The following is a 13,049-nucleotide window of genomic DNA, read 5'->3' on the forward strand; positions in this document are numbered from 1 at the left end:
TTGAGATTTCCTTGATAAACGCTTTGTCAGGAATGACTTCCCTTGGAGTCCTGATGAAGCCATATTGACTCACCCCTATTTTACCATGTACTTACAAGTACTCCTGCAAACTCATCCTTAATCATGGACTCCTATCTTATGACAAAGGTCAGGTTAACTGGCCAATAAGTTTGTCTCCATCCTTTATTAACGTTATCCATTTTCCAGTCTTCTATGATCCTCCCTAACTTCAGTGATTCTTGAAAGACAGTCACCAATGCCTCCACTGTCGCCTTCAGAACTGTAGAATGTAGTCCTTCAAGTCTGAGTGATTTATTCACCTTCAGACCTTTCAGCTTCCCCAGTACCTTCTCTCAGTGATAGCCACAAAATTCATCTCTGTCCTCTGACTTAAATTTCTGGTGTGCTGCTGGTGTCTTCCACTGTGAAAACTGATGAAAGGTATATGTTAAGTTCCTCCACCATTTCTTCATTCTCATTACTATTTCTCCAGCCTCATTTTTCAGTGGTCCAATGTCCACTGTTGGGCCTCTCATAGCTGTTAGATATCTTTTTTAAAAAAAAGTTTTGCTATCTTCGCCTCAGGTTTCTATCATCTACCCACTTCTTGCTATTTTAGTTAACCTGTGCTGATTTTAAGGTTTCCCACTAATCTTCATCACATTGTATGTTTTCTTCTATACTGTCCCTGACTTCCCTTGTCAGCCATGGTTGCCTCATCCTCCCCTTTGTATGCTGCTGCTTCCTCGGAAGGAATTTCTGCTGTGTTTTCTGAATTATGCCAAGAAACTTATGCCATTTCTGCTCCACTATATCTCTTCCCTTCCCCTCCTCAAGTCAACTCTGGCCACTTCCTCCCTCATGTCTTTGTGGTTACATTTGCTCAATTGTAAAACCGTTAAGTCAAGATTCCATCTTTTCCCACACAAACTGCAGGTCTGTCACCTTCAATTCCTTAATCAAGTAGCGAACAAGGTAGACAACAGAGCCTAATCTATTCTCATTTCCAGAAAGCTGTTGATAAGATGCCACACAAGAGGCTGCTCATGAAGAAAAGTGCCCAGAGTGTTTGGGGCAGGGTACTGGGATGTTTAGGGGATTGGCTGGCTGGTAGAAGGCCAAGACAGTGACTAAAGAGGTCGTTTTGAGATGGCAGCTGATGACAAGTAGAGTTGCGCAGGAATCTTTGTGAGGACCACAACTATTCACATTAATATTGAACAGTTTGGTTGGAGGAACTGAGGGCGTTGTTGCTAAGTTTGCAGATGACCCAAATATAGATGGAGAGGCAGCTAGTTTTGAGGAACCTGGGAGTCTGTGGAAGGACCTGGACTTAGTCAGAGAGTGGGCAAAGAAGTGGCAACTGGAATATAGTGTGGGGAAGTGTGAGGTCATAAACTTTTTGCTGGAAAAATAAAGTTGTAAGCAATTTGCAAATCAGGGAGAGGCTTTGGAAATCTGAAGCACAAAGGGCTTGGGAATCCCAGTTCAGGATCCTCAACACTGTTCCCCATCTCAGGAGATGCAGCACAATCAGTGTTTGAGTTGTCATCATCCTTGTCGCGGCTCTGTCATCCAGCGCAAGCAATCACTTGGCTACAGACAAGCAGTGAATTCCCAGTCTTGATCTGAAGAAGTGGGTGAAGCTTGTAAAAATTTTACTTTTATCATTAAGGGGAAATGAATGCAAATGTTGGCAGGTTATGCTTCAGTGATGCAGGGAGAGACCTCAAGTAAAAGGTCAAGATGCCGTAGTATCTTTTGAGAGAGATGACAAATTTAATCTGAGGGTCAACACACCTTGCTTTCATTGGGCAGAGCATTGAGTATAGACCTTTAAAATCTGATTGAAGATTTGTAGCTCGGGTATCCGTTGTTGTGGTTCTGCTCGCCAAGCTGGAAGTTTTTGCTGCAAACGTTTCGTTCCCTGGCTAGGGAACATCATCAGTGCTGTTGGAGCCTCGTGTGAAGCGCTGCTTTGATGTTTCTTCCGGTATTTATAGTGGTTTGTTCTTGCCGCTTCCGGGTGTCAGTTTCAGCTGCAGTGATTTGTATGTGGGGTCCAGGTCGATGTGTCTGTTGATGGATCAAGAACATCCATCAACAGACACATCGACCTGGACCCCACATACAAATCACTGCAGCTGAAACTGACACCCGGAAGCGGCAAGAACAAACCACTATAAATACCGGAAGAAACATCAAAGCAGCGCTTCACACGAGGCTCCAACAGCACTGATGATGTTCCCTAGCCAGGGAACGAAACGTTTGCAGCAAAAACTTCCAGCTCGGCGAGCAGAACCACAACAGTATAGACCTTGGTGAGGTTACATTTGGAGCATTGCATGCAGTTCTGGTTGCCCTAGTATAGAATGTATATAATTAAACCAGAAAGACTGTGAAAAAGATTTATTGGGATAATACCTGGATTGGAAGGTTTGAGTTATAACGGGAGGTTGGATAGGCTGGGACATTTTTCCCTGGAATGTAGGAGACTGAGGAGTGACCTTACAGAGGTCTATAAAATCATGGGGGGCGTAGATAAAGTAGAGAGTCAACAGCTTTTCCCTATGGTACGGAAATCTAAAATTAAACAGCGAAAGTTAAAAGTGCAAGGGGAGAGATACAAGAGGGTCCAGAGGATGATCAGTACCTGGAACAGGCTGTCAGAAGTAGTGGTAGAAGCAAGAACAATTTTTCCATTTAAGGAACATTTGGATGGGTTCATGGATGGGATAGTGTGGTGGGAGACAGACCAAATGTAGGTAAATAGTGCTAGTTTAATTGTGAAGATTGGGCAACATGGGCAAGTTATCAATGTTTTAGGGCCTGTTTCCATGGTGTAAGCCTCTGTGACTCTCAAGGTTAATATGCAGGCTTAGTTAGCAGTTAAGAAGGCAAATGCAATGTTAGCATTCATTTCAAGAGGGCAAAAAGACCAGAGCAGAGATGTGCTTCTGAGGCTGTTAAAGGCTCTCGTCAGACTGCATTTGGGATATTGAGAGTAGTTTTGGGTCCTGTAACTCAGTAAAGATGTACTAGCCTTGGAGGGATGATCCCAGGGATTGAGGGCTCGCAATATGAGGAGGAACTGAGGACTCATAGAGTCATCGAGATGTACAGCACGGAAATGGACCCTTCGGTCCAACTCGTCCATGCCAACCAGATATCCCAACTCAATCTTGTCCCACCTGCCAGCACCCAGCCCATATCCCTCCAAACCCTTCCTATTCATATACCCATCCAAATACCTCTTAAATATTACAATTGTACCAGCATCCACCACTTCGTCTGGCAGCACATTCCATACACCCTCTGCGTGAAAAAGTTGCCCCTTACATCTCTTTTATATCTTTCCCCTCTCCCCCTAAAACTAAGCCCTCTAGTTCTGGACTCGCCCATCCCAGAGAAAAGACTTTGTCTATTTATCCTTTCCATGCCCCTCATAATTTTGTGAAACTCTATAAGGTTACCCCTCAGTCTCCAATGCTCCAGGGAAAATAGCCCCAGCCTGTTCAGTCTCTCCCTGTAGCTCAAATCTCTTTGTAAATATTTTCTGAACCCTTTCAAGTTTCGCAAAACTTTCCAATAGGAAGGAGACTAGAATTGCATGCAATATTGCAACAGTGGCCTAACCAATGTCCTGTACAGCCTCAACATGACTTCCCAACTCCTGTACTCAATATTCTGACCAATAAAGGAAAGCATACCAAACGCTGCCTTCATTATCCTATCTACCTGTGACTCCACTTTCAAGGAGCTATGAAATTGCACTCCAAGGTCTCTCTGTTCAGCAACACTCCCTCGGACCTTACCATGAAGTGTATAAGTCCTGCTAAGATTTGCTTTCCCAAAATGCAGCACCTTACACTTATCTGAATTAAACTCCATCTGCCACTTCTCAGCCCATTGGCCCATCTGATGAAGATCCTGTTGTAATCTGAGGTCACCTTCTTCACTGTCCACTATGCCTCCAATTTTGGTATCATCTGCAAACTTACTAACTATACCTCTTATGTTCACATCCAAATCATTGATATAAATGAAGAAAAGTAGAGAACCCAGCACCGATCCTTGTGGCACTCCATTGGTCACAGGACTCCAGTCTGGGAAACAGCCCTCCACCACCATCTTCTGTCTTCTACCTTTGAGCCAGTTCTGTATCCAAATGGTTCGTTCTCCCTGTATTCCGTGAGATCTAACCTTGCTAACCAGTCTCCCATGGGGAAACTTGTCGCATGCCTTACTGAAGTTCACATAGATCACATCTACTGCTCTGCCCTCATCAATTTTCTGAGTTACTGCTTCAAAAAACTCAATCAAGTTTGTGAGACATGATTTCCCATGCACTAAGCCATGTTGACTATGTCTAATCAGTCCTTGCCTTTGCAAATATTTGCACGTCCTGTCCCTCAGGATTCCCTCCAACAACTTGGCCACCACCGAGGTCAGGCTCACTGGCCTGTAGTTCCCTGGCTTGTCCTTACTGTCCTTCTTGAACAGTGGCGCCACATTAGCCAACCTCCAGTCGTCCGGCACCTCACCTTTGACTATCGATGATAAAAATATCTCAGCAAGAGGCCCAGCAATCACCTCTCTAGCTTCCCACTCCTGGGGATTATTCCACCTTTGTGCGTTTCAAAGCATCCAGCATTTCCTCCTGTGTAATATGGACATTTTTCAAGATGTCACCATCATGGAGTCCAGAAAGATCAGAGGGAGAGGAGTTGAGTAATCTGATTGAAACTGAGGGAATACTGATAAGTTTGGATAGAGATGATGTGGAGGAGATGTTTCCACTTGTACCACTTGTGGGACAGACGGACTCGGGCCTGTGTTCATCATTTTTAGCCCTGATCGTGCCTTGTCTGACTCAGATTATGCTGGAAGGGGATCGTAGTCTCAAACATTTCAAACAGCAAGTGAAGCTAATTTGTTTGATGCTACTGTTTTTTGCAGTAAACCCACATCTGGTTTTCTCCACTAATAGGGTGCTACCGGAATGATGTTTTGCTTACCACATACATGAGTAATATTATGAGTTTTTGTGATGGTGTGATGACCGGTATAAAGGTCTATATCTCAATGACTGGTGAACTGTATCAAACCATTCACTGTTAATTGTGTTGAATCAACCATGCTTGCAAGCTTCAGAATAGTATGTTACCATTAGAACCAATTCTACTCTTCAAGATCTTTTCCTCAAACCAGATTAAGAATCAGATTGGAAACAAATTTAAGATCACCAATTGGGCAAACAGTGTTCTGCATTTGTGCATAGATCCTGTTTTGTAGCTAAAAGGGAATGATATGCACATTTCACTTTTTTTAATGGAAAAATGAGGTCGTGGAGACTGCTAATTTCTGCAGTGTCATATTAATACTACCGGACTGATCTGAGAGCCAAGATTCACTATTCACTGTTCTTTGTGCACCTCAATGCTCTCGATGACCAACCGCTCAGCAGCCTCTTCTCATACTGTATAAAATGGTGCCTCTTTTTAAGTTGTTTTTTGTTCTGGTTCTGATGAATATAAGACAAAAAACTTAAACTTTGTGTCTCCTTTTTAGCAGTGGTTTAGTTATGTACTCCAAGCAATTTATTTACCTATAGAAAATCCTTTACAGGTGTAACCAACACTCATCTGCTTCAATTTTGAAATCCAAATTCAAAAAATTATCTTGCTGTACAGGCAGTCCCAGGTTTGCAATTCTTAACCCTGTTTGCCAGTCAATTGGAAGCAAGTCAGAGCACAATGCAGAACAATATAAAATAGCCTTTCATAAGTACAGGAAACATTGGTATGTCTGATCTTTTAACGTTATACACGTTTATGGGATCGCATTCATAAGTCGGATGTTCATAAATTAGGAACTCAGCTTGCATCGCAATATTGTGGACATTCAAAGCTTTTTAATGCTAGTGTTTCTTTCAAGTAGTACTTTTGGATATTCTTTTAATCAAAGATTAGCAATTAGCAGTGTGAAATTTTGTTAATTTTGTATTCTTGAACCTTATGCACTGTTGCAGAAAAATTGGCAAACCATTTTCTTTTACTTGAACAGGTCTGAATAGGGCCATTTGTCGCCAGTACCATGTCCAGTTTTTTGGAGAAGCCCCAGAAAGAGCCTGGATCTTTGAAAAGAGCATGATACCTTTTGAAGACTTTCAACAGTATGATGAGTTAGTCCAACAAAGTGCCAAACATGCAAGCTCCAAGGCAGAGAAGAATAAGGTAGAAAATCTCCTTGAACAATTTTAAATTGAGATGTGAATGCGTGTCTTCGCTGTAGTGAATTGGGGATTAATGCTGAACAAGTTTTGTTCCTCATGTTCTTCATAGATTTGTAAAATATTTGCTTTTTGCCCTTGCTTTCAGCACTGAAAGTTCTTTGTAGTTCTTAACTCCAGTGCAGCATTAACTGTAACAGCTTATTATCCCTATCTAGAAAAGCAGTTTTAAGAAATAGTTGTTAACAATGCCCAGTTTGGATGATTGATCAAACTTGACTGAACATCCAAAATTGGTGTTAAACTGCAATGTGAATATCTCTTTTTGGTTTTGTTTGAAACATAATTCACCACAACTTTCTGTTTTAACTGTTGAAACTGCTCTCAGTTGAAATCCTTTAAAAAAAAATTCTTCATTCTAAATTTCATGTTTTGACATTAAGTAATCATGAATATTGATGAACAAACATCGTCCTTTCTCTTTGCATTTTATTTCTCCTTTGTTTTTCTCCTATCTTCTTGCCACGTGTTCACTTTCATGTTTTGCTGCCGTCGAAATCTTCCATTCCTAATTCTCAGAAACACTGTAAAATCTATCTTAATTTCTTTTTTCATGATGTGCCATTGTGGTAAACGGAGAACTGTAATTGCATTTTAGTGTGCGAAGTATAACTTGTTCCATGAATCACTCATAAAATTGAAAGATTAAATTGAGTCTTCAAAATGATCCATGTGCCATATAGCTGAATTCAAGTCCCTGCTGTGTTTCAAGCAAAATATGCTTCAGAATTAATTTTGTTCATGATAATTAATCATGCCTGGAGCCATTTGTGAATATTATTTGCTGAATCTTTTCATATTTACACTTTGTGGTTTACATGCTTCTTGCTGCAGTATGTTTATTCCTGTAACATTTTGTTTCTATGTAGAAATATGTTCTTTGAACAAAAGGGCTTCCAAGTCTTTGCAGGTGCCTGTGGAATTAAATGCGCAATCGTTCACATTACAATATTAGATTGTTTAAAATGAGCGATGCACATTCCATCCTTAGCCGATCTGAAGAAATTCTTTGTCATTTCACAATATGATGTGTCTTTTGAGAATGAAATAATTTTGTTTTTCAGATCCTAAAACCAATTCCTGCCAAAATCCGTGGTCAGTGGGATGTGGGGATTGCTCAAGCTAAAGAAGCATTGACAATGACCCTCGAGGATCGAAAAGCTAAATACACCTTTTTGTATGATCATGATCGGCCACTACTGCCACCTCAGGTTGCAAAGGAGGCTGGGGTTCCAGTTGAATTTATAGAGGATAGGAAATGGCCAACTGAAGAATTTCCAAGTATCAAGGAAAATCTTGCTGACAGTAAAGGACGGAGGAAAAGAAACAGCAGTGCACCAAATAAAAGGCAATGTTCAAAGCCATTTGAACCGAAGACCCCAGCAAGGCAGTGTGTAAATAGGACTGTAGATTGTTTTGATGGTTCTGCACAAGATCACTCAATTGACAGGACATCTTGTAGATCATCAGACTCTGAGAGTGGTACTGGTTCCCCTGTGGCTAAGAGAAAACAAGGAGCCTCCTCTCAGCGGACCAGGAAATGTGATACTGCCTTCGCTCAGTTCATGGCTTTTTGTCAGAAACATCGAGATGAGGTTTGTGCTTTAAAAGCTTGCTTGGCAAGTCAAATTAGATAAATTCTTGTATGCAGACTTTTTTTTGGTGAATTCCAGATCAGACTTATGCATTGGTAGTGGAACATAGGTAGGCAGTAGCAGAAAATGCAATGAATAGTGTTAAAAATTTAATTAAGCACTGTGTTTAAAGACTGCCAAGAAATGCGGTGAATTGTGAAGAAAACATTGTTATCCGAAAATTAATTTTGGAAAGAATACTAACTTGTATTTTGCACAAAAATGCACTTCCTGTTATCACTTAACCTGAATATGATTATTAATTGTACAAAATTTTATTTCACTTTGTAACATGGGTATTGCAGTGCACCACATACCTTTAATGGTGAAAAGAAAATACTGTAGTAAGTTGCTTCTATTTGAATTATGTTGGGAATAATTAGTCATTTAAAATTGCATGTGTGGGTGAAATGTCATATATAACCATAGAATTAGGCCATTTGGCCCACCGAGACTGATCTACTACATGTGCATGGCTAAAATGTTTCCCAACCTGTTCTGCTTTCCGTTATCGTTCATCCCCTTATTAATCAAGTACAGTCTATCTCTATCTTAAATGTACTTGGCGCTCACAACTCTCTGCAGCAAGAGTTCCACAGATTCACCACCCTCTAGCTAAAGAAATTCCTCCTTATCTCAATTCTAAAGGATTATCCCTTCATTCTGAGGCTGTGACCTTGGGCCTTAGTCTCATGGAGTGATGGAAATATCTTCTCCATTTCCACTCTATCCAGGCCTCTCAGTATTCTGTAAGTTTTAATGAGATCCTGTTCATCTTTCTAAGCTCCATCAATTACAGACCCAGAATCCTCAACCACATCTTATGAGAGCTCTTCATTCCGGGGTCAGTCTTGTGAACCTCATTTGCAGTTGTCCAAGACCAGGACACGCTTTCTTCAATACAGGGCCCAAAACTGTTAGCTGAGAATGTGTCGCTGGAGAAGCGCAGCAGGTCAGGCAGCATCCAAGGAACAGGAAATTTGACGTTTCGGGCATAAACCCTTCATCAGGAACCCAAAACTGTTAGTCATATTCCAAATGCTGTCTGCCCAAAGCCTCAACAGTAGATCTTGTATTCTAGCCCTCTCGAAATGAATACAAACACTGCATTTGCCTTCCTAACTGCCAACTGAACCTGCATATTCACCTTAGGAGAATCCTGAACTTGGACTACCCAGTGCTTTTGTGCTTCAGATTTTCGAAGCCTTGCCTTGTTGAACAAATAGTCTGCGACGCTTATTCTTTGTATCAAAGTGCATAACCTCACACTTCCCCATATGGCATTCCATCTGCCACTCCTTTGCTCACTCTTCTAGCCTGTCAAATTCCTTCTACAGCCTCCCTGATTTCTCAGCACAACTTGTCCCTCCTATCTTTTTTCATCTGCAAACTTCACAACAATGCCCTCAGTTTTTTCATCCAGTGTGTACAGCATGAGTAGCTATGGCCCAGCACTGAACTGCAGGGAACTCCAGTAATCACAGGCTGCCATCCTGAAAAAAAGATCCCTTTATCCCCACTCTCTGACTTCTACCAGTCAGTCAATTCTTGATCCATGCTCCTTAATCAGCAGCTTCCTGTGCAACAGCTTGTCAAAAGTTTCCTGGAATGTTAATAAATCATGTCTACTGTCCCTCTTGTCTAACTTGCTCTTTAACACATCAAAGAATTATAACAGATTTGTCAGGCATGACTACCCCTTGATGATGGTATGCTGACTAACCTTTATTTTGCAGTATACATCAAGTACCCTGGAATAATGGTCTCTAAAATCATACCAACAACCGAGGTAGGCAAATGGCCCATAATTTCCCATCTTCTGCCTCTCTACCTTCTTTAACAGTTACTTGCTGCATATTTGGTCACTATGAACCACAGTGGCGTTCACCAGCTTCCACATCAAGCACTTAGAACAAAATCGCCTGGTCTGGCACCTCTATTTTAATTGCTTAATTGTTAATTTGAATTTTTAAAAATTTTGTACTGGTCTTTCAGTTTGTAGCCTGTAAGTATTCCCTCTACGATCCAATCTGAAAGTAACTTAGAATAGTCAAATTAGTAGATATCACCAATCAATTAACTTAGTTTGCTTGTGATGTTAATCTTTCATGTTGGCTCCCAGATCCTGGACTTTATTTTATCCTGTTAAAAAATCTTACAAGCTATGAACCAAATTAAAAGGCAAGCAAAAAAGCACCTCTTCCTCTCTGCACCAAAATCCCACATTGGCTCCGTACTTAGTCAGGTTGTGTCTAACTCTCTATGTGATCTCTCCTTCCTGACCATGCAAAGTTTACTAATCCAAAGGGCAGCTATATGGAGTTAGGCCACAGATCAGCAATGATTTAATTGAATAGTGAAGGGGCTGAGTTTCCTACTCCTGTTCCAATATAAGAAGAAGCTTTTTATGAGTCTGTAAAAAAAGAAGAAAGTAGCGAAAGTAAACATTTCCCTAACAAGTAGAGAAGAAGAAACATTTGTGGTGGTGAATGACAGATTGATAGAACTGTGAACACAGTTTGTGTCTGTCTTCACCATAAAGGACAGAAATAGACAATAATCTTGAGGCTAATCATAAATGAAGAAGTTAAGATGGTTAACTTGAGAGGAAAAAAGTAATGAAGAGAAAGAGGTGCTAACATGAGAAAAATCCCAAGGATCTGATTGTCTAAGTATTTCAAATGAATTGCTTTGGGGATAGTGGATGCGGTGTCGATGATTTTCCAAAGTTCCTTATATTTTGAAATGGTCCCAGCAGCGAGTAAAGAAACCAAGAAAGTAGATGTTAGCATTGGCTGTTTGGTCCTCTTGAGCCCACGCTTCCACATGATTAAGACCATTCCTCCACCTCAAAGCCATATTCCTGTTCACTCCTCATACCTGTTTAAACCTTCAGCTTCTAGGATTCTACGTATTTATTTTTCAGATATATTCAGTGACTACCTACATTTCTAGCCTATAATAAGTGATGGAATTCTCTACTTCTGTGGTAGAGAATTCCATCACTACTTATAGGCTAGAAATGTTCTAGATCCATATACAGCAGCAGTGTCCAAAACAAGAAGTAAATGCTGCCATCCACATCACTCTGCTGAATTCCATATATGCATGTGTGGAGGTCAGAGGGAACTATGACCGTAATCCTTTGTTTTGCATACCTGATTAGGGAAACTTTTTTCCTGTACCCTTTGTGTTTCACTTTTCGAATTTTATACATTTCAATCAGATCGCTGCTTCTGCACTGAATTGAATACAGACCCGGTCAATCCAATCTCTGTACAAACCTGCCACCCCTGGAATGGTGAACCTTTTGCTGCTCTCCTTGGATGGCAAATATTTCTTAATAAGGAGACCAAAATAGCACACAATATTCCTAATGTGTTCTGACCGAGGCCCTGCACAGCTGCAAGATTCCTGTGTTCAAATTCACTTTCAGTAAAGGTCAACATTCTTTTCTGATCTTTCGCAACATATACATGCTCGTGTTCAAGGTATACAAGTACCATGCGAGTCCCTATGTATTCTGTATCAACATTTCGCAGTCTATCACCATGTAACTAATAGTCTGCAATCCTGTTTTTCCCACCTCAGTGAAACACTTCACATAAACCCTTTTGTCATTGTGTAAATACCCCATCATTCAACTTGTCTAAATCAGTCTGGGCCTCTTGATATCTTGCTCATCATTCAATCCTGCGAAGTCTTGTGTCATTGGCCAACTTCGCAATATTGCGTTTGGTTTCTCATCCAAATTGTTGATCTATGTTGTGAATAATCACCAATACTTTTGCTTTGATTTTGGATACAAGCCTCTTACGTGGGACTTTATCAAAGCTTTTTAAATATCTGGGTATACCATATCCACTGGTTCCCCTTAATCTATTCTCCCAATTAGAAAAATTTATTTGGAATTTGTAGAATACAGACCTAGGGGTTCGGGTCCATAATTCTTTGAAATTTACATCACATGTAGACAGGGTGGTGACATGCTTGCCTTCATTGCTCAGACCTTTGAGTGCAGGAATTGGAATGTGACGTTGAGGTTGTACAGACGATGTTGATGATGCCACTGCTGGAATACTGTGTACAGTTCTGGTTGCCATGTTGTGAGAAGTATATTATTAAATAGGAGCAGGTAAAACAAAAAAATTGCCAGAATGTTGCTGAAAATAGAGGATTTGGAATATAAAGATAGGCTGAATAAGTTTTCCACTTTTTTCACTGGAACGTAGGAGATGAAGAGATGACCTTATAATGGTTTATAAAATCTTGAGGGACATAGATAAGGTGAATACCAAGAGTTTTTTTTTCTGGCATGGTTGCAGTTCAAAACAAGAGAACATGTTTTTTAATGTGAGAGGAGACAGATTTAAAAAGGACATGAGGGACAACTTTGTTATATTATGGTTCTTACATATATTTGGTTCTGCTATAACACGGTAATTCTGTTCTTGTGCAACCTCACGTTGTAAGAAAATCCTGCAGCAGCAGCGCCATCTAAACTAATTGGGCCGGAATCACATAACCAACGCTCTTTAAAAGTTCGACTTCAGAAAGTTTACACAATTTGTAAATCATGTTATAGTGAATTCCCATTAACAAAACATGCATTATAGCAGAACGACCTGTAGAATGAGTTACCAGAAGAAGTGGTGGATGCAGGTACAAAATTTAAAAGACATTGGATAAGTACATGAATAGGAAAGGTTTGGAGGGACAGGACCCAAACGCAGGTAAGTGGGACTAGTTTAGTTTGGGAACATGGTCATTGTGGACTATTTGGACCAAAGGGTCAGTTTCCATGCTGTATGACTCTAACTCTTTGATCCATTTGGTATTTTTGAATTGCCCTGTTATTGCGTCCGTTAAATTGGACTCCAACGTTTTCCCTGTTGCTGTCCTGATCTGGCTGACTGTCTGTCATCCCTGGATTTCTTCATTTTCAATTGGCAAGGTGACCAATATCCTCGGGTGGTTCCGGAATCTACAGAATTTTGAAAGATAACAACTAACCAGCATGCACTGCATTTGTTCCTTACTAATAGCCATTAAATATCCACTGTCATGCCTATGTATGAAGTTACCGAGTCTCTTGCAACCAACTCGCCCTCTTGCTTTGAGTT

General features: G+C 40.6%; 1 protein-coding gene across 4 annotated transcripts in view; it reads left to right on the forward strand.

Annotated features, from left to right (window-relative positions):
• nsd2 (nuclear receptor binding SET domain protein 2) overlaps positions 1-13,049 on the forward strand; it is a 153,874-nt gene that overhangs the window by 66,830 nt on the left and 73,995 nt on the right. For all 4 annotated transcript variants that reach the window (XM_060846047.1, XM_060846208.1, XM_060846289.1 and 1 more), the window contains 2 exons: positions 6,067-6,236; positions 7,357-7,887. In XM_060846047.1, coding sequence (XP_060702030.1) covers positions 6,067-6,236; positions 7,357-7,887 — 701 coding nt within the window. The remainder of the gene's footprint in view (positions 1-6,066; positions 6,237-7,356; positions 7,888-13,049) is intronic.

Source organism: Hemiscyllium ocellatum, chromosome 1 (genome assembly GCF_020745735.1).
Source record: "Hemiscyllium ocellatum isolate sHemOce1 chromosome 1, sHemOce1.pat.X.cur, whole genome shotgun sequence".
Taxonomy (NCBI): Eukaryota; Metazoa; Chordata; class Chondrichthyes; order Orectolobiformes; family Hemiscylliidae; genus Hemiscyllium; species Hemiscyllium ocellatum.